Genomic DNA, 24,482 nt, shown 5'->3' on the forward strand with positions numbered 1-24,482 from the left:
TGTCCCGGCATGAGGCCCGTGAGGGGCTCCTGTGGCTGCCCCACTCCTGGCTCACGGCCCTGCCACTGCAGCTGCCTCCCTTCCCACACCTGCTCAGTGGCTGATACCTGCACCCACCGGACGGGACAGGAACTGGCATTTCCCCAGGGAAGCTGGGGTCCCTGCAGCATCCGAGTGCTGGTGCCGGGATGGTGAGCCCAGCTTGTGGCAGACCTGTTTTCCATCTCTGTTCTTGTTCCTATCCCAGCCCATCCCTGCCCCAGTGCCTTAGTCTGTGCTTGCACTTCTCCATCCATGAGGTCCTATCTAGGGACCAGGGGTGGGAGCCAGGCTGCCATCCCGCTCTGCACCTGTGGCATCTCCTCCCTCAGCTTTCCTTTCCTCTGGAGCTGTTTTGAAATCCAGAGAAACAAGATGCGATAATTCACTGCTCGAACAGTGATAAGGTGGGGGACAAACAGTGCCTGGGCTGGGAAATGAAGGAGCTGGGGGGGCTCGTACCCCGAGCCGGGACCTTCCTCGGCCACTGCCCTGGGGGTTCAGCACCAGCAGAGCTGTGTCCCCACCGTGCTGCCTCGTGTCCCCTCTTGCCCCCTTGGCACGGCACAGCGAGCAGGAACAGCGTCCACCCCGATGGCTTCCCTGGAGCAGTGGCTTTCAGGGATGGCGTGGAATCCAATACCTGTGTTTTCCCATAAATCATTTTGCCCCAAATGCAACTTTTTCTCTCCATATTGCAGAGCTCACTTGCAGTAATTTGCCCTTCGCAGGCTCAGCTGTAGAGGACGGGACTGTGTATTATGTGCAGGATGTAATTGCCTTTAACAAGAGAATTTCCACATTTACCACTCTGCCACAGCGCAGTCAAAGCCAAGCCCTGCTCACAAGAGCTGCCATTTGAGTTCTAAATAGATTTCTCTCCTGAGCAGGTAAAGAGATTTAATTAAAATTAGGGCTTCTCAAAATAGCAATATTTATGAGGACGGCACAGGTTAGCTTTGTTCTACAGAAGGGCTTAATAGAGCCTTAATGGATTGACCTATCATTCGATTTCATGACTTACATTCATGAAGCAGCTACTCTTGGGGAGGGGAGGAAGAGAGGCTTTTATAGCCCACATTCCCTTAAGCGTTTGCAATTTATCAGCAGCTTCTCCCAAACAAAAGGAGCTGTGAATAGGAAGAACACTTGAGGGCATAGAAATAATCCCAGGCATATCTGTATGTGTGATGGGAGGCTTTGTCACAGGACAGTCTTTGCAACTGCTGCAGTGTCTCTAAATGAAGTGAGTCAATGTTATTTGGACAACATTCTTTATTCCTTGCAGGAATGAAAAGATTATTCAAATATTCAATTAAACAGTGAATAGGGTCTTTCAGAGAACCAGGTGAGTTCATCGAGTAGAACTAGCTATTGTTGAGCCAACTCAGGGGATAGATTTGACATTTATCAATATAACTTCTTTTTTTTTTAATGACATGCACAATAACCTTATGCAGATAAAGAGATTTCGTAACAAGAACCCGGATAGGAGGAGACAATAGGAGCAAATGTGCTGCCCAGTGAAAAGGGAAGGGTGATCTGATAAAGTGCATCCTGGCACAACCTGTGCCCTTTGTGCCTGCACCCACAGTGCCTGTCCTGGCCGTGGACATGGCCGGAGCCTGGGGCTCCCTGGGGGCTCACAGCCCCCCCGGCTCTGCCTCTGCTCCCGGGGGGCTCTGCACTCCCCCCAGCTGCACCTCTGCTCCCCAGCCCCTGCCCCTTGGGGGCTCCTGGCTTTGCTGGGCTGCAGCAGCCTTGGGTGCCGTGGTCCCTTCGAGGGAGCCCTGCGGGGCCAGGTAGTGGGGGGGGCCAGAGACACCCCCACCCAGTGGTGCAGGGGTCCCACCTGCTCCCTCCTGCTCAGGCAGCTCCGTCACCAGCACTGCAGTCTGCCCTCCCACATGTTGCTCAGCCCTCTGGGTTACAGCCGCGTTTGGCTCCCCACCTTTTTGGGATGAAAACCAGAAATAACCCCCAAACTCTCAGCTGCCTTGGCAGGAACCCATGCCCATGATGCCCTGTTTCCCTGAATGTGGCCGTGCATCAGCGGCTGTGGGCCATGGGACTGTGACCAAGGCAGCACTGCTGGGCTCCTCGTGCTGCACAGCAAATCCACTAAATCTTCTTGCCCCAGCTGGGCTCGGGGCCAGGGTTGGCAGCAAGGTCGCTGTCGGGCAGGTCTGGTACTTTGCTGTGTACAGCTGTAGGTGGTGATGGGGCAACGCACGGCACCGGTTCCCCAAAGCCACCAAAATCCTTGTGCAGGGCCAGTGGAACGTGTGTGCTGGTTGGAAGTCAACACTTCACCATGGAGCACTCCCGGCAACCTGAGTGCTGAGGCAGCACCCTTGGAGAGCAAACCCCATCTCAGGCCATCCTAAATCCTGGAGAACTCCCAACCCACAAGCACAGGTTGTCCCCGCAGTCACAGGAGACCACCCCTCCCCTGGGGCTGTGCCTGCCCCAGCTCCTGCAGCTCTGCCTTCAGGTCTGCAGCAGCCTCTTGCTGCCAGACCCTGCCTGCACCTTGGTGCCACTGCCTGCTGCGCTGCTTCCCACCCTGCTGGCAGCAGAGCTGGCAGTGGGATTATGGGAAGCTGCTGCAGCCCTGGTGAGGCGTGGAGGATTAGGGTTTCTAGGCTGGTGAGCCTGGTTGCCACATTGGAAAGACCAGGTTTATCGGGGAATTAATTCAGCCGCTTCCTTGACCTTCAGGAATTAAAGGGGGCTGATGGCAGCGGCTCCCAGTGTGTGAACACAGCTGGCAGCACCTTCTGGCTTTGCCTCTTCCTGGGCAGAGAGGGCAGGGGGACACCAGTCCTGCTGCCAGGGAGTTTGGAATCTGTCTTCAGCATCAGGGGAGACTTCGGAGGCAGAGCAGGGACAGGGAGTCCACGGTGGGACAGGGATGGGGCACGAGACTCCTCCTGCACTGTGTTTTCCTGCATGAGGAGCATTGACCCAGGAGCGTGGGTCCCTCCTGGCTCACCCCAGCACAGCACAGCGTGGGTGGGGCAGACACATGAGCTTGGCACCATTTCATCCTCCTCCTCCTCCGTGCAGATGTGAAGTACCTGGAGAACCACACACTGGCTAAGGATGCCCAGGAGAAGGCCAACGCGGCGCTGCTGGAGTACACGGTGTGCCACTACCCCCACTCCACGGACAAGTTCCGCCAGCTGCTGCTGTGGCTGGCGGAGGTCCGGGCGCTGAGCATGCAGGCAGAGGAGTACCTGTACCACAAGCACCTGAGCGGGGAGGTGCCCTGCAACAACCTCCTCATCGAGATGCTCCATGCCAAGCGGACTTGAGCGTGGCCGCCAGCACGACCCGGCGCAGCCCCAGTGCCGCCGCTGGCACAGCAGGGGCAGGACTGGTGCCCGGGGCTGGCTGCCTTCCACCCCGCCTTCCTCAGTGATGCTGTTTAACCTCTGCTATTGGAAACGTCCCAGGTGGTTTAACACACAGCAAGGATGGTTGAGGCTGCAGGGCCGTGGGCTCGGCTGCTGAGCTGCCCCGTTGGCTGCACTGCCCCAGCTCCACTGCACGCCTGGTGCCTGAGCCTGCCACTTACAGACCTGGCTCAGCAGCACCAAGGAAGGGTAAAGCCTGTCCCGGCTTTTCTCCTATTTCTGCTCCTCTCCTGCTATCCCTACCAGCTGTTTCTTCACCTTCCCAGCCCTGCCCCATGTCTCAGGGCCCGTCATGCACAGGGCAGGGGAGAGGTGAGGTGAACCCCCTCCAGGCTGTGGTTTTGTGGTGGTTGGGGCGTCTCCAGGCACTGGGGGAGCACACGGAGGAGCCACACAGAGCGCTGGGGCTGGGCTGGAGGGGTTGGCCCTATTCAGTCCTGTGACCCCAAGGTGCACACGCTGTGTCCCACCAGTGCCCCGGCAAAGCGAGGGCAGGCAGGGGTGGGCAGCGCTGAGTCCTCAGCTGAGGTTTGTTTTCCCAGTGCCTGCTGGTGCTGGAGGCAGCAGTTGTGGCTTTGCAGGCCGTGGTGGCCGCAGTGCCCGGAGCCCACAGCTCATGGGCAGCACAGCTCTGTCCTGCCCCAGCTGACGGTGGCAGAGCAGCCAGGCAGGAAGGAGGTGCAGGCACGTGCCCAGGAGCCTGGGGAAGCTTGGCGAGCTCTGCAGCCCCCTCCCTGCATTTACTGGCCCAAGTACATGGGCAGGGAGGAATAAGGATTTTCCTGCACTTCGTGTTGGGCCCCCACACCCCCTCCTGTGGTCTGCCGTGTCCCCAGGGGACAGCAAATGCTGTGGTGAAGCCACAGGCAAAGAGCTCTCTGTTCCACTCCCATCATGGGACAGGACTGGGAGCACTGGGGGCCGCAGCCCCCTGAACTGGGACATGCTGGACTCTGACTGCTGCTTTCTCTCCATCTCAGCCATGCTCTCCTCTCCTCTCCTCTGCCCCACCAGGCAGCCCCTGCCCCGGCCCGACCTTGGCTCCGTGGGCTCCTCCCGCACGGCAGGGGCTGGCCAGGTTTGCTCCCCAGGGCGGGGGTCTCCCTGTCCCCAGGGCGGGGGTCTCCCTGTCCCAGGGGCCGTCACCGCCGTGGCTCTGCAGAGCCGGTGCCTTGAGGAGCCACAGAGGCTGCGCCCGGAGCCGCGTGGTTTGTGAAGCTTGTTAGACGCAGAAGAGTATGTTTGTCTCTGCTTTAACACCTTTGTGCATTTTCCTCCTGAAGTCTGTGGTTTGGTTTCACCTTCTTCTTTTTGTGAACTTAAAAAACTGGAGAAAATGGTTTGGGAGGTAAAGATGTTTTATTTTCAGAAAATGAAAAGTGTCCTTAAGTGTCTCTCTCTCTGTCTCTCACATCCTTTTCTCCCTCTCTTCCCTCCCCTTCCCCACTACTCCCCTTTCCTTCCCAGGCAGAAGGTTACCAATTTCCTTGTCAGGAGCAAACCACTGTAATAAATTTTGCAGTTCATTTAAAAACACAAACTTCGTCTTTTTTGACTGTCTTTCTACCCCTCCTGGTTGGTGTTTCCCCAGCTCCCCATGGGCAGAGGAGCAGTGCTTGGCTCCTGGTGCCCCCTCCTAGGGTGCTGCCTGTCTTTGTGGGCCCGGGACGCTGTGGCTGTGGGATTCAAGGCATCGGTGCCTCAAGGTCTGGTAAAAAGTGCTGCAGGGAACTGCCATAGTGACTGAGCGTGTTTTTCAAGTGAGCTAACGAATGGCAACATTTATCTTAGCAATTATCTTAGACTTGGATTGCTCATGTAGCTCTTGGTGGTTACCATGGCCCCTGGCGTGGCACACACCATGGCAGGGAGCAAAGCCATGGCAAAGCACAGAGCTCTGCCACAGCCTCTGACATAGATGTGGTGACTGTCTGTAAGATTTCGGTGCTGGGGGTGCCCCAAGGCTGACTCCAGCCAAGTGACATCCACACACCAATCCCACCTCCTGCCCAGCACAGGGCAGCTCCAGGGCTGCAGAACCCAACACGTAAACACAGGCTGGGCAGCACACGCTGTGCTGGGATCAGGGAACACGGGGAACACAGGACAGGGCACAGGGGAGTGGGCAGTGCCCTGGTCCTTGCACTGCGGCCAAACCCCTCCGCTGTGCTCAGCTGCACAGAGCCACTGCATGAGCCCCTTCCCTTGGCCACAGTGCAACAGGGAGAGAAGGTTGCCTTTAAAATCAGCATTTACTGTCATCATAATCAGCAAAACCCCACCACGTTGTCTGTGCTCTAAACACTACGGAGGTAACAGGAGAACAGGGAGGGAAAACAGAACCCAGCTGGGAGGGGCCACACCAGCCAGGCAGGAGCTCGGGCAGGAGCCCAGGCAAGAGCAGGGAGAGGATTTTTGTCATAAACAGCAGAAGATGCTATTGATGTCAGCTGGTTTAGAAAAGGCCTGGAGCCAGCTGCTGGCTTCCCTAGTGCATGTGCTTCCTATGCAGCCTGTCCCCAGCCCTGCCCTGGCACAGTGATGTGCTGGGCTGGCAGTGGGGCTGGGGAAGGCAGCCGTCCTCGCTGGCACGGAGCATGGGCACGGCTGCCACGGGCACAGCTGGGCTTGTTCCCACCCCACTGCTCCAGGTTCCCAGGCTAAATGAGCTCTGTTAGAAGCAGCAACAAGTGCACACAACCACGCTGCCAGTGCTGCCGGTGGTGACAGTGACATGGGGCACTCCCCAGGCCAGCCTTGGCTGCCCTGGCAGTGGCTGCATGAGCCACAGGGACCCCCAGCACAAGTCCCTGCTGTTGGCTGCACACCCAGGAGAGGAGCAGAGCCATCATCAGCAGCAGACGAAACCCCACAAGACCCCACAGTACCCCAGTCCTGCCTTGGTTTCACCTGCACATGCTGCTGGGGAGAAGTGCAGGTAACAAGGACAGCCCTCCAGGGGAAGCCAGTTCCTCCAACCTGCCGTCCTTCCCAACTGTTGGAAAACCCTCAGTGTTGTAGGCTTGTCACCCAGAAACTTCTCAGAAACCTAAAGCAAAAGAGAGACAGTCTCAGCTGTGTTGGCAGCAGGGGAAGGGCAGAGGACCCTCCCAGGGCAGTGGGAGCATGAGCGGGGTCCCACAGCACAGGGGCAGAAAGCACAGCCCAAACCTGCCTCAGGACAGAGCAGGTGGAGGTGGCACTGGTCTGGCACAGCCTGTCACTGGCAGAGCTCTGCCATCCCAGAGCCCCCCCTGCCCCTTTGGGGTCTCTGTAACACGGTCCTTAGGGCAGGGAGCCAAAGCAGCAGCCATGCACAGGGCCGTGGCTGTAGGAGAAACCTTCCCTGCTCAGTCACCAGCCTGAGCACAGCACCCACTGCTGAAAGCACGGGAGGATGAGCTTGAAATGGGATTCAATGGAAATACCAGCACTGCCATGGCAGGACACGCCGATGGCAGACGGGCTGCACCTCCTCCACAAGGGACCTGCTGCCCATCAGGAAGGACCGTGGCACCCGCAGTGATCCCACCACAGGGCAGCCCAGCAGGGTTGGCACAGGGGGGCCCTGCGCTTCTCCCCACGACACTCAGGCGTTTGCCTGGCTTTGAATCCCAAAGACTCATAAATTCCTTATATTCTGAAACCAATCTTGTTTAACGCAATACAGCGAGAGTTGCAGAATTACTCAGTATCGATCAGAGGAAGGCTGGGCCGTGGAGACAAGATCCACGTTGCTATGTGTGGCTTAGCAACATATAAACGTATTCAAACAGAATAATGAAATTATCGTGGGGAAACAAAGCAGCCATCACTTGAGGAGATGGAGGATGTGGAAGCCTCTTGGAGCCCTTGTTTGCCAAGACAAGGAAGATGGGACTTATTGTTTGTGCAAATATGTGAGCCCCCCCAGCCATCCCCTGCTCACAAAAAGGGTGCAATGAAGGCGGCAGCACTCGCTGCACAGGGCAGCTCTGTACAGCTGGGCTGGAGCTTGTTACTGAAAATACTCTGTGAGCTGAGCCCTCGTGGGGGGTGCCCAGATACTGGGAAGGGGAGAGCCCATGCCTGTCTCTGACCCCAAAACTCCCCATTTCTCTAATTCTGAAATTAGCATGGGATTTACCTGGGTTTTATCCATCCTCTTCCTCATCTCCTACCTCCCCATGGACCCACTGGCCATCTCTTGAGCTGGCAGACAGTGCCATGCCCACAACTCTCAGAGGAGCATGGCTGAGGCCCTGGAGTAGACAAGAGCTGCACCCCAGTCCAGATTCAGCACAACTTCCCTGGGAGATTGTGAGCACACCCATGGACTGTCCCCAGGTCTCCCCACTGCCCTGAGGGGCAGCTGGCTCTGCCAGAGGATCTGCTGCTGGCAGCACCATTTTCATCAGTGGGCTGGCAACTTTGAAATAAATATACCTGAGGAAAATATGTCTCTTTTCATTAAACAATTTGGGAGACAACAACTAGAAGAGGGGATGGTGTCTGAGCTGAAATGATCTGTCCCTGTTCATCAGCAACGTCTTGGTTTTGGATTTGCTGACCCTGGCATCTCTTACCCAAGATCTCCACAGCACCTTGCTCTGTGAACAAGCTGTGAAGGCAGAGGCTGAGCTGCCCTGGAGTCCCCCAGGCACCCCTGCAGCTGGGTGCTACGGCCTTTTATTCTCTGCTGTAATGGCTGGAAGCACTTGTGGCTGAGCCCGGAGCGGGGCCGGCACCGGCGCTGCGCCGCACGCGGCTCCACTGCACGAGAGCACAGAGGAGAGCTCTTCTGGTTCAAGATCTTCTCCTTCACCCCGGGCTGAAGGACTGCCCAGCCACGGGTACCTTGGCCCCAGGGCCAGGTGGAGCAGCCGCTCGGGGGGCTGGTGGGGGTGGGTGTGCTCAGCACTCCCTGCTCAGCACTCCCTGCTCAGCACTCCCTGCTCAGCACTCCCTGCACACCCTGCCTGCTGCACGGCCACGGCAACCCAGCCCAGCCTGGTGTGTCCATCACCCTCCAGGCAGACACGGGCCTTTAAAAACACACTGAGGGCCTACCTGAGAAAATAAACCCAAATTTAACAACCCACCTATTTGCACAGTTGGAGTTTAATAACACATGTGGGTCATAAAATATCCAGGAGCAGGTGAAGGTGGGTCAGAGCACAAATGCATGTGCTGGGTGCAGCCCTTGCTGTCTCTGAGACACTGCTCCTATGCCTGAAATGCTGCAGCACATCTACTCCTGGGTGCCACCATTTCTGCCTTTCTCATGTGTCCACTGGGAGGAGGAAAGCTGCACTGCTTCTGGGCGGCATCGTCTCAAAAATAGTCTGAGGATGCCCTGCTTAAACACTTCATGTGGATCAAAATCAGAAACCTGCTAATGCACTGCTTCCCTTGACAAAAGAAAATATCACAATGCAGAAAAAATATGATCATTCCTCACTGCTCTGTCTGCCTGACGGGCCCCATCCAGAGGCTGCACTGGCAGCACTGGGAGTGCCCAGCAGCTGTTGGTAAAGAAAATAAAGCTAAATATGCTCCATTTGTCTCTTGAGGAGCTGCAGATTTGCCCAAAGCCAGGCTGGGAAGCTGAGGAGGGAGCAGGGAGCTGTGGCTGGCTGGCCTCTCTCCAGTGCTGCTGTCGAGCAGAGGTCTGGGGCTTAGAAGGGATTTCTGGTTTTAATTTTACCCACCTCCATGGTGACATTGGCCTTTCTACAATCTGAAACAGAAGATGCTAAATGGCTGCTTTTAAGCTCATAAATCCAGCTCTGTCTGAACACCCCACCTTCCCTGGCTTCCCTTCTTTGGGATCATGGCACTCCCAGGACCTGCCAGAACTTTCTGCCGCAGCCGCTGGTTTAAAATACCCCAGGGCAGCAAAGAGCTGCTGCCACCCCTGGAAGCAGCCTAGACCCTGCCCAGCAGCAAGGACAGGTCCCTGCTGCACCCCAAGGAGCTGTGCTGGGTGGTGCAGGCAGAGAGCTCAGCATCAGGTACCTGCAGGTCCCCCCTGCCCCTCTGATGCCTGTCCATGCCTGTGACCCGCAGCTCTGCTGGCACAGAGGAGCCCAGGGAGCCAGTGGGCAGTGAGAGCTGGCCCAGATGGGCAGCAAGAAAGGTGCAGAGACATGGGGAGAAACCAGGGGGGTGCCCAGAGACAGGTACCCTCAGCTGAGCCACCAGTGCTGCCGGGACAGGCAGTGCCACTGGCAGAGCTGCTGGGGCTCCATATTCCACCCCCTCTCCCTCATCTGTTCAGATATCCCACCAGCCTGGCCAGGACAGGACCCACCAGGGCAGTTTGGAAATAAAATGATTCTTGAAGCCTCAGCAGAAACCAGCTGCTCTCTGGGCAGCCCTCCACCACACAACCCAGCATCAGCAGTAACAAAAATGACGGAAAATGATGTAGGCAAATGTTACCTGAGGATTTGAACGCTGTCAGCTCTACGGCCTGAAAGAGGGGAGAACATGTGTTAGCAGAAGGTGCAGGTCTGACTGCTTTGCTGCTGGTCGCCCCTCACCACATGCCCTGGGGCCAGGCAGGGCTCCCCAGCACTGTCCCACCCCTGAGCCACCACCAGGCTGGGAACCAGAGCCTTCATCCCTGTCCCCAGGGAAGGGCCCCTGGCAGAGCTGCGCCTCTCAGCAGCGGTGAGCTGGCACCCCGCTCCACACACCCACTCTAGGGACCCTCCCAGCCCTGTGGTGACCCACCAGCTTGGACAGCATCTTGGACACCACAGGAGAATCCAGGAAAGGAGGAGAGGGAGCTCTGTCCCTCAGTGCTGTGGTGGAAAGAGCCTGCACAGTCTGTGCTTAGGGGCTGGTTAATGCTCTGGGAGATGTGAAATTCCTATTCCCAGTCCAACAACAACAAATATCACCAAAGAACATTTAAAAAAGCTGAAACACGAAGAACATCTCGTCTGTGTTTGTATCTTCACTCGCTCAGTGTTTTGTCATTTTAAGTGTTTTCAAACGTTTTTAAGTAGCTGCTTCTCTTCATCCAAACTATTGTGCAGCTGCCAGTGACATTCTGAATCCGCCGCTCCTCCAGCGAGTGCCATGACTCACTGAGCTGGGGAGCAGGAAAAACAGCCCTGGCTTATATAAGTGCCGAGCACCGACAGCAGCCCCTGTGCAGGCAGAAAGCAGCCCCCACCCAGCACGGGCTGGCACCACGCGGGGCACAAGTGTGCCCACCACCCCTGCGGTGGGGCTGGGGCTGGGACGGACCCTCCCAGTGCCAGCCCAGCACCACGGGGCTCATACCGACCCCGCAGGGGCACCGGGAGCTGCCGCGGCACCGACACTGGCACCGGCACAGCCTCAGCCCTGGCTGCACCCACGGTAGGCAAAAAGGAAACAAGCACATTAAAAACATGTTTATGCAGCAAAGATACAGCAAAGCCCTCGGTGACCCTCACATGGTGGGAAGCACTTTCTGTCTTTGCCTGCTCAGAAATGCCACGGCCTTGGTATTTAGGAGATCTGCTGTCTCCCAATGCCCCTGCCTTAGGGAACTCGGGCCCCTGGGCTAATCCCTGCGTCCCACGTCTCACATCTGGTGCCAGGAGCTTAGCCCTGGCCCCAGTTCACACAGCCAGCACCTGGCTGGCTGGGAAAAGCATCACCTGCTTCCAAGTCCTGGTGTTGTTCAGCACACTGGGAGGAACAGCATTAACCACAATATAAATCATGAGAGATGGAAATATGGATTTTATTGAGTGGCTTCAAAATGATATGCCAGCTATAGAAGTATTATCTATTGGATAAATAAGAGCTGTCTATGTGACACAGGTTTTCAAAGGATAAATATTAGAGAGGGAAAGAGAGATCCTTCAGTGAGAGACTCATGAAAGTAGTGTTGGATTTTATTCTGAGGAAATTACAGCACTTGTATGTCAAGTGCACAAGGACTGATGATCATTTCAATAGTGGGAGATGGAAGTGGCAGTACAGTAGTCAAATTTAAATTGTTTCCTGCTTTAGGCCATGCCTTGTTGAGCTCTCCATCCCTCTGCAGGCAGCACAACCCAGCCTGCCCTCCTGGGACAGAAGCAACTTGCCCAGGGCAGGGACAGCAAGCTCCTGCTGCCTGATTTAATTTGCTGTCCCTGGGAAAAGTCTCCTGCCTTGATCCATGCCAACCTCAGTTTGGTGCTTCATGGTTCAAATTCACTGGCACCTTCTGTTGCTGCACAGCCCTGCAATAACCACCCCCTGCCATGGCAGTGGGGCTGGTTCCCCATCGGCTCAGGGCTGAGCCCTTGCCTTGGAAATCGGCTGTTCTGGGGCTGCCTCCTCTCCTGCCCTTGGAAATGTGCCCTCCCCTGCTGTCCCCACTGCCTGTCCCTGCCCAGGCCAGCCCCAGCTCAGGGGGCATCCCCACAGAACTGCTGTGCCCTGTCTGAGGGTGAAGGTGGAAGGGTAACAGACGTTACATACCGGTCTCTCAGGTGACATAATTGATGAAATTCCCACGGGAATTTTGGCTCCAAAATTTCCTACGGGGTGAAGCAGCACAATGAGTTTGGAGACCAGAGAATAGAAATATTCATGCTTTACAGGCACCAAACAGGTTATCTGTACCACTGCACCCACAAACTGGTTGGAGAATACAAAACACTTTTCCCCCAAAGCTAAACCCCCTATTTCCTACTGCCACCTTTGCCTGTCCTTCTGCAGAAAATTCATTGTAAGACACAAACACGGATTTTTGCCTCAGGAGAATGCAGGGCTGCCTAACCTGCTGACAAGCCCCCCACCTTCAGCAGCAGCAACACCAGAGCCGAGTGCTCACATGGACACAGAGTGCAAACGAGTTAACACAGTGCCAGGTGAACGGGCACTAAAATTCAAGCCTTGGGAATAACATTTTACTGCCTGTCATCACACAGCCTGGCTAACAGTGACAGCAATGCCCCACCTCTGTTGGTGATGTTCTTCACTGGAGGGGCTTTCTGCGCAGGGCTCGGCAGGGCACTCTCAGCTGCAGGACCCAGCTTCCCTGTCTCCCAGGAGGTCGTATTTCTTGGACTTGATAAGTAGTTGATGGGATGAGAGCAGTTCTGTAATCACAGGGAAGAGACACAGGACAGTGAAAACTGTAACATGAGTCTTCACTAGATCCAGATCCAACTTTAAAGATCGATTTCATCAGCACTGTGGACTTTGGCTCCCACCCTGCCCTGGCACAGCAGGCTGCTGCCTAATTGGGATAGATTATCTTTGGGTCTGTGCTGTCCAACAGGACTGCAAAGAAGGGAGACAAAAGTTAGAAAAAAGACTTCTTTCCAACATAATCTCCTCAAACCAGACCAAAGACACAGCTGGACCCTTCTCCAGTGAGTGCCCAATGGATGAAGGGGCAGCAGGGATTCCTTCCAACTTACTGTGAACGAGAGGGCCTTCTTCTTGTCCTTCATCCTCTGGATGGCATTCCTCACCTGGAGCAGAGCAAGGACATTAGAGAGGGCCAGAGCAGTTCTATCACAGCAAGAGATTCTCCAGCAAGTCATGGAGAAAAAGCAGCCACTGTTCCAGAAGCACAGTTGGGGCTGCCTGTTGCAACTCCTACAAACCCAGCTAGCTACCTGTGAACTGCTAATTAACTGTTGCTGTGATGAACCCAGCCAGGGGCATCTCTTACCTCACTGTTATAGATTGCGTAGACCAGGAATATGTACAGGCCCTGGAAAGGAGAGAGCAGAGGAAGGGTCAGAGATGTACAGCTGGTTTGTGCTCCTTCAGTGGAGGAAATGGGTTTGGTGAGCACTGGAACGGGTGAGACTGGCACAGACGGTGGGCACAACACAGCCAGGGACAGCCTTTCACACTTGAGACCGGGCTCTTCACAGAGGGTCCAAAGCAGAGACAGTCCCTGCCCCACCCCCTCTTCCTTCTCCTCCCCCCGTTTCATCTGGGGGGAGTGGGCATCTCTCACCGGGCACTCCACTTCCCCAGCCCAAGCTCTCCCACACTCCCATTCACTCATGCATGTGAAATCCCCCAGGAAACACCTCCTGTTCTCAGAAACAGAAACCACCGGGAATTAATTGCTAGGAGAACTGAAATCTGGGAAGCAGCCCTCCCTTTCTGCCGAGCACTGACCCTGGGGGGCTCTAGCCAGCCTCCCACAGACCATGTGCAGGATGATGGGATGGTTCCTCTGTCCCATGCACTGACAGACCACAGCATGAGATGGATCCTCTGACCCAAACCCTGTGAGGATGGACCCAGAGGTTTTGCTCAGGCCCAGTCTGGACAATCCTTCCCTCTGGCACAACAGGGCTATGGCAGCACAGTCCCAGCCACCCTCCCTGCTCACCAAAGCAGTGGTGCCTCTCACACACTGAGGACCAGCAAACAATGACACGCTCGGCCCAGTCTGGACCCAGGGCAGGATGTGCTCAGGGAAAGCACCCAGGCCAGGGCTGGAGTGAGCACTGCCTGGGGGCCACAGCCTGGGGCTAATTACAGCTCCAGACCAGCGATTTTGGCCTTAAAGCAGCCCTATCTAGCCCACCAGATTTATGTTATATCTGTGGGGTGTTTTGTTATCGCAGCTAGATAAATCAGCTGCAGCAAGAGATGCAATTCATCTTGTCTTCAATGAGCCTTGCTCTCATCTGCGAGCTCTTGGCAGGCGCAATGGTAGCAGCCCCCTGGCACCGTGCCGTGACCTGTCCTTCAGCCAGCAATGCTGGTCACTCCCCCAGACCAGATTTCTGGCCAGGCTGCCAAGGCAGGTCTTCCTTGAAAGAATCATTCTGGATGAGCGTGGGGAGGGGGGAGCGGAGAGGTCGGCTGGGAGGAGAGCGAGGAAGGAGAGGAGGCCCAGCTGCAGCGGCGGGAGCGGAGACGCGGCTCTGGAGGAGCCCTCTCCTACCTCTGCTCCCATCCACACTTCCACCCGCCTGCTGTCCTCTCCCTGCAAGGCCCACCGTGCCCTGGCCCTGTGGCGAAGGCACAGCACGTGCTGGGACCCTCAGAGCAGGATGGATGCTCCTGCCTGGTGTCCGTCTGTCCAGCAGCCACGTCCTGTCTCTCCACACACCCAGCTGGGCACAACCCCACCTCCTGCTCCACCCTCCCTGGTGAGCTGCCTGTGAGCCCCTGCCCTCAGCCAGCCTCAGGACCATCCTTCCCACTCTCCAAGTGCCAGTGGAGCTGACAGGTTTAACCAACACTGTTTAACAGTGCTGAGTGCTTGGCAGAGTGCTGGTGCTCCCACCTCCCAAATGGGGCTGGTCCCAGCCTCGGGACAGCCACTGCAGCCCCCTCTGGCACAGCACCACAGGCTCCCTGTTGCTGCTCAGTCCCTGGCTGGATTCCTGCGCTGCCTGGCTGGAGAAGGAGCTGTCATGTCTGGTGTGGACGCACAGAATAGCCTTGAAGACAGACAAACAGAAAACAAACAAACAAACAACCCCAGCAGCAGATTCTCAGGACTCGAGTGAAGAAACACACTGGCCCAAAAGAGAATTCCGAGGGATCCATAAGACAGTGAGCAAGGGGGCTGAAATGGCTTTATTTTAACTCTGCAGCTTCCCACTAGCATTTCTCCTCTGGGGTAATCTGCAGATTGCCCTGAACTTGGTTATGAAGGGACAGAGGCAAAAGAGCACAGCAGAGTTGTGCCTGTCCACACAGCACTGAGCCTGGAGTTCTCCTGCTCAACAACCCAAGCATGGCATGAGGAGGCACGGAGAACTGATGCTATATTCAACTACCATTAGCACAGGCCTCCTGCCACCCTTCTGATACACTTAGGAGAGGAGATGTGGAGAGGCAGCCCTGCTCTGGCCTTGGAACACCCATCCCAGCACCGACGGATGTGCGCGAGCAGCACCCGGCCCTGGAGCAGCGCCAGCCACAGGCAGAGCATCCCTGAGCAACCACCCAACTTGTGCACGTGGTGATAACGCCTGGATTCACCCCTGCAGAGCTGGCCAGTGCTGCGCTGGGACCGGCCAAGCGTGCCAGAGGGAAGCACTGTGAGCTCGGCTGCTCCCTGAGCAGGAGCCAATTCCTATGGAGTCCAAAGGAAAAACAGGGACACGGGTGGAAAACTCTTTGGATCCCAGTGGTTTGGAGAGTAGTGCCCAGTTGCTCTCTTGACTTTGATGCCCTGGAGTAGGATTTGTCATCAAGCACTGGGCAGGGGACCCTGAACACTCAGTGCCCAGAGACAGGAGTGACCCTCGGGCACTACTGATGCAGGCATAGCCTTAGCCCCGGGGGTGGGACTGAGCCCGGCTGTGTTCCCTGTTGGCTGGATCCCTGCTGCCAGTATCTGCCTGCAGAGAGCTCCATGTTCCCCTCGGACCGTGCTGGGAGCAGTGGTGTTTGGTGGTGTTAATCGGTGTTCAGTGTTTCTCTAGCTCCATCTACAGCTGCCTTCTCTCGAGCTTTGCAAAGCTTCTGCCGATGCTTTGAATAGTAGGTGACAAGCACATGTTCCAGGACTTTTTGCCACCATGAGTTTTAGCTATCCCAAGGTTCTGGGAACAGTCCTAGCTCAGTGCAGAACTGAGTGCTCCCAGCTGCTGGGACTTACACAGTTTGCTTTGCTCTCTTAACCACACACAGGCTGGCTAAAGCTTTAAAGTCTTTTGATGAAAACAGTAAACTCAGAAGTAAATATTAAGTGTTGCTTTATGCACCAGGGTTACTTGCTGCCCCACAGAATTCCCTATTAACATAAACTTATTAACAACATGACTCTGAAATATGGCAGAGAGAAGCAAAGAGCCTTGAAAACGCAGCCAGGTGATGCTACCAAAAAAGGAATAAAGAGGCAGAAGGAGATGACATGACTCACCCAAGGTCTTGCAAGTCAGAGTGAGAAACAGCCCCCACACTTAGATGCCCCATGTGAGGTTCTGATCACCAGCCCACATCTCTGTTCCACCGAACACTCCTGCCTCCCACCACATCCAGTGCAGCTCCACTGAGCACTGGGAGCATCCCAGGTGAGTGGCTGCGTGGCTGCAGACAGCACGGACTTCAGGGGCAAAGATTTTCAGTCCTTGAGTCTCAGTTCTTGCCCGGTCTCCCTGCAGTAAAGCTGAGCTCCAGGGGAAGGGAAGGTGGCTCTGCCCCTACCATTCTGGGGCCACGACCTCTCAGCACGTCTGCACAGGAGCCAGATGGGAAACACCCCTCCCAGGGCACACACCATCTAAGCTGCAGCCAAGCACACTGTGGCTGGACATGACCTTTGAGACCCTCTCCACAAACAGCCCTGCTCTAACAGGGATGGTGGCACCCACGGCCCATGCCTGTCCTGCAGGACAGAGGCAAACAGCAGGAGGGGTGTCTGCTCCATCTGAGTGCACAGGTATCATTTTAATTACCCATTGAAGGGCAAATAAAAACTCTAATGAAGCTCCCTGTGAGCATGTCAGTTTGTAACTGCCATTTTGAAGCCACGCTGGTGTCAGAAAGAAGAAACAACAGGAGAAACAACATTTGAACTGGAAAGCTGTGGCATCAGTAGGATGCTGCAGAGACTGGTGCTGAAGGGCCACTAGATGAACAAGGTGTCCAGAGTGGTATTTCATGTCTTGGGAGGATGAACTGAGTTTCCTCAGACAAAATAGCACAGAGGCTTGGAAGGCTGGGCTGGCTTCAGAGCTGACAATTGCCCGTGGCTACGAGGCCAGGTAAGTCCACTGAAGCACAAGAAACTGCAGGTACCTGCTTGGCTGTGAGCTGGGGATCCACCTGGTGAGGACTCACCTGGAGAGAGTTCAGCACGATGAAGACATAGGCCCAGATGATGCTGAGGTGGACGAGGACCCCACACACCCAGGTCAGCCCCAGCACGGGCAGCAGCACCAGGACGGGCTTGGCCGTGGCCCTGGCAGGAGGAAGAGCTCAGGGTTACCCGGGCACATTTCAGAGATGAAACACTAACAAGACAGTAGCTATGGACCAAATTCCTTTGCAAAGAAAATAAGATGGGAAAAACCAAACATTTCATCTCCCAGCCCCTAGCATGCCCCCCTGCTTTTGTTTTATCACTGCAAGTTAGCAAGAAGGGAGCTGTTTGACATCATTTGCCATGAGGAAACAGCTATTTCCCCCTCCGATTTCTGCTACAAGGCGAGCTTCTGTATTTGTTTTATTTGTATATGGATGTCACCCTGCCCTCCAGCAATGCTCTATCTTTGTGGTTCTGTAAATTTGGGAAAATTTATTTATGCTACAGGGGAACAATGCGTGTCTAGCAGGGTATCCGGCGCCAGCAAACAACAATAAAGATTCACAGGGGATGATAAAGGAATCACTCAAGCAGCAGTTTTTTAGAGGTCTCTCAATATTGACTGATTACAGAAGTCTGCACTGCCTCATTCCCTCTGTGTGTAGCCCCCACCAGCCTTACTTTCAACCCACCAAGTCCCAGGCTTGCACTGCCAAGGGTCTCCCATCCCAAAGGGGTGAGGTTTAGGAGTGTGAGTGCAGATGGAGTCCAGCACCGGATTTCTGAGGCAGAAGGTGCTGGCTGGGCTGCTCAGTGGCACAGGCATTAGAGCAGCCAAACTGCCTCTGGGTGAGGCACAGCTACCCTGGGGGAGGGAATCCCTTCTGCCCTGACTCCCACAACTCACAGTCTTTCACTTGGCCAAGCTTCTCTGGGCAATCTGGGCCAGGGCCTCACCACCCTCACAGGGAAGAATTTCTTCCCTATATCTATCACTGCCTCAGATATTTCACAGCCAGAGCAGCCCCTTCCCTGCTCACCATATCTGTGCCCCGATCTGGCTCTCCAGGCTGCTGTTGGGTGTCAGCATCTTTGACCTCCTGCGAGCACTGGACACTGTCACCGTCACCACCCGGAGCAGCACGAAGGTGTTCACCTGCCAGGGAGGAGCCATTGCACACAGGGGCTCAGCTCCAGCAGGGGAGACGTTTTCTGCTGGGAGTTAGTGTCAGAACTTGGGGAGAAAAGTATCAGTACCAAGAAGGCAGTGAACCAAAGACTTCACAGAGCTATTTAAACATGTATGAAATCTAGAAAACTTATCCCGAAACTTTTCCTACGGAATGTCTTCCCTGTTAAGTGCCTATTCAGGATCTCCTAAACACTGCCCTTTTCTCTGCTATGTTTTGTATGAAGGTATTGACACTACTTCAAGGATTTAGATGTTCTCATAATTAAATCAGACCTCTAGCTAAGGCAATGTCACAGTCAGCCTACACATTTGTCTGCATTCCTAATTGAACAGCCAACACAAGAACTGGTCAGCAAAATTTTCTTCAAGCACTTTTTCCTATCAAAAAGCTGCTTTGATTAAAGAGATTTATTTGTGTTTTGAAAGTCTGTATAAAGCATAACAACATTTTTCCTATGGAAGCAGCAGGCACAAGCCCTGTGAGCTACACCCCTGAGCAGGTGCTGGCACCCCTATCTCTGCAATGCTTTTCTAGAACCAGACCCAAAGGAATCACCCCTTCCCAGCAGGGTTTGGCACTCACAGCCAGGATGAAGAGCACAGGACCCACAAAGGCCCAGATGACGTTGGTCTGCATGTTCAGCCAGCAGTGGTTTGCTGCCACATACTTGTTAAAGGAAGTTGCAAGGGTCACCCCCACAATAAGGACTGGAAGACCTGCAGAAAAAACCACAGGTTAAACCCAGGAAAAGCAGAGATGCTCCACACAGGGCACTGTGCACCAGACAGTTGCTTCAAAGCCCCCGTGACCAGACACGCTCCAGCAGGAGCCTCCAAAACCCCACGAGCAACATCAATTCCCTGCAGCTGAAATCTGTCCTGGCTCTGCAGGGCCAGATTTACAAGCTGTCAGCATCATTCTCTGAGGTATAAAGCATTCCAAGTCCTGAGTCCTGACCAAAGCAATTTACTCTTTGGATTGCTTTTTTAACAAAATGGACAATCAAAGACATAAAACAATCCAAAATACTTGAAGTGGTTGCCCAGTGCCCAACGAGGCGTGTGCTCTGTGAGGAGCACGGACCTTGAGAGGCTCCTATGATACAAAAGTCAGCTTGTTCAAATGAATTCTATGCCCCTAAAGGGCTCCCTCAGATTAAAGGGTGGTAAGTCAGGAAGGTATTTATATTTTAATTACTAGCAGACAGTAGAGATGCTCTCCAAGAACAAGAACATACCATAAATCTCCCCTCCCTTTTTTTTTGTGTTCAACTCTTGCATTTAGAAAAATAACAGAAATGCTGTTTAACTTGTACTCTAAGACTGGCAATTTGACACATAACTCAAGAGAGCCTCTGCAGAGCAGTGGCACCCAGCTCTCATATTAAACGAAATCAAAGATTTGGGAATCTCTCCTATTAAAACTTTCAATAGACAAAGAAAAAGAACATTTTCCTGAGGACCCAAGGCAGAGGAGTGTGCAGATACCCCAGCCTGTCACATAGTAGAACTTCATTCTCCTGTCTTCACTCATGTTGACTGCTACCACCTTGCTCCAGAGGAGAAGCCCCTCTACCAGCATCCATGAGAAGGCTGCCATGAAAAAGAAGTGCAGGAAGGCAGTGACCATGAAACACAGCACCTGGAGAGAAATCACACAGCAGAGGACTCAGAAGGGGACAGAACTGTGTGCTGCTGTTCTATAACTACTTAAATTTCCAGAAGGATTTTTTGGTCAGAAACGAAGTGTCAGAAAAGCAGTGAATTTCCTGAGGGATTGCACAGTGCATATATAAACACAGAGACACAGTTCTAGGTGCCAGTTACAGGTAATTAATGAAAGGGTTTACACTTCTGTTTGCTCTGACAGTGGAGCTGGAGCAGGCCTGGCCCTGCTGGTGGAACAGGACATTCCTGCTGAGCTCACCTGGTTGCTCTTGGCCAACTCACTTAACATGAGCAGAGCTTCTCCTGTAGCCAATGCAAAGATCAGGTTCTTGTGCACTGCTGTCCGTTCACTCTTGGGGACACTGAGGAAGGAGAGGGGCAGCCCTGAGCTGCAGCCAGACAAAGGGGTGCCCACGTCCTCCCTGCCCTCGCTGGGCTGTGCAGACCTGCCCGGGTGACCCGTGATCTCTCTGCCACTCACTGCAAAGACTGGAGGGAGCCACTGCTGTGCTCACAAGGCAGATCCCCGTGCTAACCAAGTGACACAGAATGGTTGGCAATAAAAGAAACAGTCTTTGCTTCATTTATTTTATAAAAATTAATTCTAGCAGAGCAGCTTTTATGGTAAACATTGTTAGTCACGGATAAAAATCTCGCCACGAGCACCCAGGTGTGTGCACAGCTCACATGAGCATCTCCACAGAAACAACCAGGGCTGCACCCCCTCTCCAACCACTCCCCTGACAAAGGTTCTGAAGTAAAATACCAAGCAGAAAATACAGAGATGGCTACAAGTGCCCAGACTTTTCTTACCGAACCACCAAGAACAAAATGAAGGTGACTATCAAGGCACAGAAGGAAACTCCACATCCAATAAAAGTCAAGGTCTGCAGTGTGAACTCCTCCTTGGCGGTCATCTGCTCCAGCCATGAAACAACAGAAGGCACAAAGCCCCATCTGAATTAACCAGACTGCTCTCAGTCCTGGCATCCACCCCACAGGGTGGCAGAGAAAGGCTCCTCACATACCTGCAGCTCATACACCTGCAGCAGGATGGCAAAATTTGTGGTGTGGTTGCAAAAACAGGCAGTGGAGTCCTGGAGAGACGTCACCACAGAGCAGCCAGCTGTGGACCACATCCCACCAGCATCTGGGCTAACGCAGCAAAACCAGAGAGAACACACGGAAATTACCACCCACTGCCACAGAGGGCCAAGGCATGAAGGGAATTTCATTCTCCCAGAAGAAGGAGTGTTGAAAGGAGGAAGATGAGGGTATCAGAGACAGGTCTCAATATGAACTTCCCTTTGGCTCATCCTGTGTCTCAGCAGCTTTGCCTTATCCAGCAGGCACGCAAAGGAAAATAGATCTAGTGTCAATTTGTGCATTAAAAAGCAGAGTTCAGCCACCACAGCTTCAAACAGAATCCAGTAATTGCACAGCTCTGGGAAGAGCTCCCTGTAAAGCCCTGGACCAGGCATGTCTGACCACGTCCACCAGCCCAGTCTGCCACAAACCCTGTGCGGTGCCACTGGTCTCTGGATCCTCAGGACAAGCCAGCCTGTCCAAGTCATCAGCAAAGATCCCCATCTGAATTTCGGGGGCAGGGACCACAGCTGCAGCAGGCAGCTCTGTCCCCACTGGCAGCACTGCCCCTCTGAGCCTCCCCAGTACCACGGGAAGGTCAGGGTCAGGGCAGCGCTGGTGGGACCGTTTGGACAGTAACCAGCTGCTTCCAAAAACACCCTCTTCCCACCCTCCCCAAACTGATCCATGCCTGTTACAAGTCTGGGACTGTAAGGAGGTTTTTTGCTCTTGAATGACTTAATCACCAACCCATAATATATCACAGCCTCAGTGTTCTCACTGTGGTGACATTCAGCAAAAACACATCCCAGTGCCAGGCAGGATTTATGAGGCTGGGAGTCCTGTGTGTCTTTGGGCCATATATCTTGGACCAACTCTTCTTTGTCACAGGCAACGATCATAATTAACTAGGGCTTTCCATTTTAGTTATAGATACCTCATTAGAGGTCACTCTCTTGTGAGTGACTTCTCCAAAGGAAACCTTCCCAGGAGAGCACTTTGCTCCAGCAGACAGAGGATGTCAGCGTGCAAAGGAGGCAAAGAATTCCAGATCCCTACTCTTACCATTACATTTATATTGTGGTGTTTGGTTTTCCAGTGGAAATAAAATCTCATAAATCTGGGGACCCAAACTGAAACAAGGCACCTGAGGCTGAAGTTCCAGAAGGCACAGATGGGCCACACCAGCATATCAGGCAGGTCCTGCAGGCAGAGAGGGGAGAGAGGTCACACAGATGTGGCTGCACACAGATGGGTGCAGTTCACTCACTGGGCTGTAACAGGCTCTGCCAGCACAGAACAAACCCCTCCCCAGGGACACAGGAGTCAGGGGAAGAGCCCTGAGCATGGGACACCCCGAAGTCCCAAAGCTCTGGGGTGCTGAGCCATGGCTGGGAACAGCCAGGTCAGGCTGCTGGGAGGTGGCTGGGGAGCACAGCCCCTCCCCGGGGTACCCAGACAGGGTGCTGGAGGTGGGGGGAGCACAGCCCCTCCCCGGGGTACCCAGACAGGGTGCTGGAGGTGGGGGGAGCACAGCCCCTCCCCGGTACCTGTGCCCGGTGCTGCAGGCGGTAGCGCACGGACGTGCTGATCTCCTGGTAGTTGCAGAGCAGCGTGGATGAGATCACAGCAGTGCCCACCGCAGTGCTCACGTACCTGCCAGGAAAGGATGCCGCTCACAGGCACGGGAAGCTCAGGGCGTGCTGAGCAAATGGGATCTCACCTCCCACAGGACAGATCACTGTTGGAGGGCGTCAGTGCCGCCTGGGCACGGGGCACAGTGTCCCTTGGGACACCCGGCACACAGAACCCCCCCAGCGCGGGAGGTGACCCTGCGGACAGGCACTGCAGCATCCCGGGCGGTTCAGCCGGGCACAGCTGGAGGCGCCGGTGCGCGGGGATGTGCGGGGATGTGCGGGATGTGCGGGTGGCCATCCCCACCTAGTGTTCGGAGCTCCCGCCGCTCCGGGAGCCACCAGCGCCACCAACTCCAGAGATGCCTTCTGCCCCAGCCAGAGGGGACCCTGCAGCAGTGCCCAGCCATCCCAGCAGAGCTGGTCGCCCCAGGGGAACCAGAGGCACACAGGAGACACGATGGTGCATCCCGACACACAGGCAGCACCAGGGCTGGGGTGGGTCAGGGTGGAGGTGACCCCAAAATCGAGGGACTCAGAGACTGAATGCAGACTTAGAAATGAGCTCTGCCGTGCTGCTGAGGACAGCCCTGGGGCACAGGGGGTGTGTTCCACTCACTTGTATCCCCCGTCAGAGGCAGCCACGTGCTGGGACACAGCAGAGCCAGACAGGCAGCGCTGCAGGGCCCCGTAGCCAAACCACAGGTTCTTCATCGTGACCCTGCGGAGACCTGGAGGGACAGAGCATGGGGGCAGGGAAAGGCACACAGCTCTGGGCACCACTGCCCTAATCTGGGGGTGATGCTGGAGGCCAGAACACCCTCAGCTCCAAGCCGTGTCTGTAAAGAGGCTGTAGATAACCTCTCCCCCACGGCCCATCTCCCTGTCACCAAGGGCTTTCCCTCCCCACACTTCTCCAGACCACGTGTCAGGGCAAACAGTTTGTGCCATTAAGGAAGGTGCTGCAGAAGTCCCAAGGGGAGACCCAGGGAAGCTCAGGTGTCATAACCAACCTCTGGCTTTCAGTCTTTGCATTTCTTCTTCAGGAACCTCGATGAAGTCATGCCTGCCCTTCTCGACAGTCTGGACCACGTATGACTCATCACTCAGCTCCTGCCCACTCAGCTCCAGCTCCCTCACCTCCATCCCTGGGCAGGGGTAAAATCAGGTGCTGAACCAGGGTTCAGCCTTCCTCCAGAGCTACTGCTACAGCAAAGTACCACAAGGACACTACAACCCCAGCCAAGACCCACAGCGACAGCAGACAGGTCCCTTTCAGTGCAAACCATGTGCATCTGGGCTCAGCTTCTCCCATGTGAGAGGTGCCCCCACACTGTGACACTCTGCACAGGGAAATGGGGAGCAGGCTGTAGAGTTAGTAACAGATGAGCCAGACGAGGAGTGGACTTGGACTGGGAACCAGACAGGGTGACTGATCTGGGTCCTGGTGAGATACCCCCCCAGCTCTAGCAGTGCCACTCACCAATATTCCTGTGCTGGACTCTGATCCTTGTCCTCTCTGCAGTCAGCAGTGGGACTAAGAGTGACACCATTCTGTCACAGAGTTCAACAACAGCCATGGGCCCTCTGACAACCTGTACACACAGAGAGAGCAATGGAAACCAGCACAGCTCACAAGGGTTTTCTTAAATGTTTGGTCCTTGGCAGAAGAAAAGAGAAACTGGGACTCAAGGCTTTGGCTTTGCTCTTCTGTGATTTCTTCCCTAAAG

At 54.8% G+C, this 24,482-nt stretch overlaps 2 protein-coding genes across 2 annotated transcripts in view; one reads left to right on the top strand and one right to left on the bottom strand.

Moving 5' to 3' along the window:
* Positions 1-3,367, top strand: part of LOC103764794 (steroidogenic factor 1) — a 68,335-nt gene extending 64,968 nt beyond the window's left edge. Inside the window, 1 exon segment of the mRNA XM_029960504.1 lies at positions 3,109-3,367. Coding sequence (XP_029816364.1) covers positions 3,109-3,356 — 248 coding nt within the window. The 3' untranslated portion in view covers positions 3,357-3,367.
* Positions 3,368-8,688: 5,321 nt separating this feature from the next.
* ADGRD2 (adhesion G protein-coupled receptor D2) overlaps positions 8,689-24,482 on the bottom strand; it is a 30,514-nt gene continuing 14,720 nt past the window's right edge. The window contains 18 exon segments of the mRNA XM_025895298.2: positions 8,689-8,804; positions 9,882-9,912; positions 11,910-11,968; positions 12,391-12,532; positions 12,857-12,910; positions 13,114-13,155; positions 17,208-17,328; positions 18,213-18,328; positions 18,948-19,081; positions 19,853-20,006; positions 20,292-20,394; positions 20,846-20,949; positions 21,061-21,187; positions 22,266-22,321; positions 22,669-22,774; positions 23,372-23,483; positions 23,766-23,900; positions 24,236-24,347. Coding sequence (XP_025751083.2) covers positions 8,689-8,804; positions 9,882-9,912; positions 11,910-11,968; positions 12,391-12,532; positions 12,857-12,910; positions 13,114-13,155; positions 17,208-17,328; positions 18,213-18,328; positions 18,948-19,081; positions 19,853-20,006; positions 20,292-20,394; positions 20,846-20,949; positions 21,061-21,187; positions 22,266-22,321; positions 22,669-22,774; positions 23,372-23,483; positions 23,766-23,900; positions 24,236-24,347 — 1,824 coding nt within the window.

Source organism: Manacus vitellinus, unplaced genomic scaffold (genome assembly GCF_001715985.3).
Source record: "Manacus vitellinus isolate BGI_N305 unplaced genomic scaffold, ASM171598v3 scaffold_27_pilon, whole genome shotgun sequence".
NCBI lineage: Eukaryota > Metazoa > Chordata > Aves > Passeriformes > Pipridae > Manacus > Manacus vitellinus.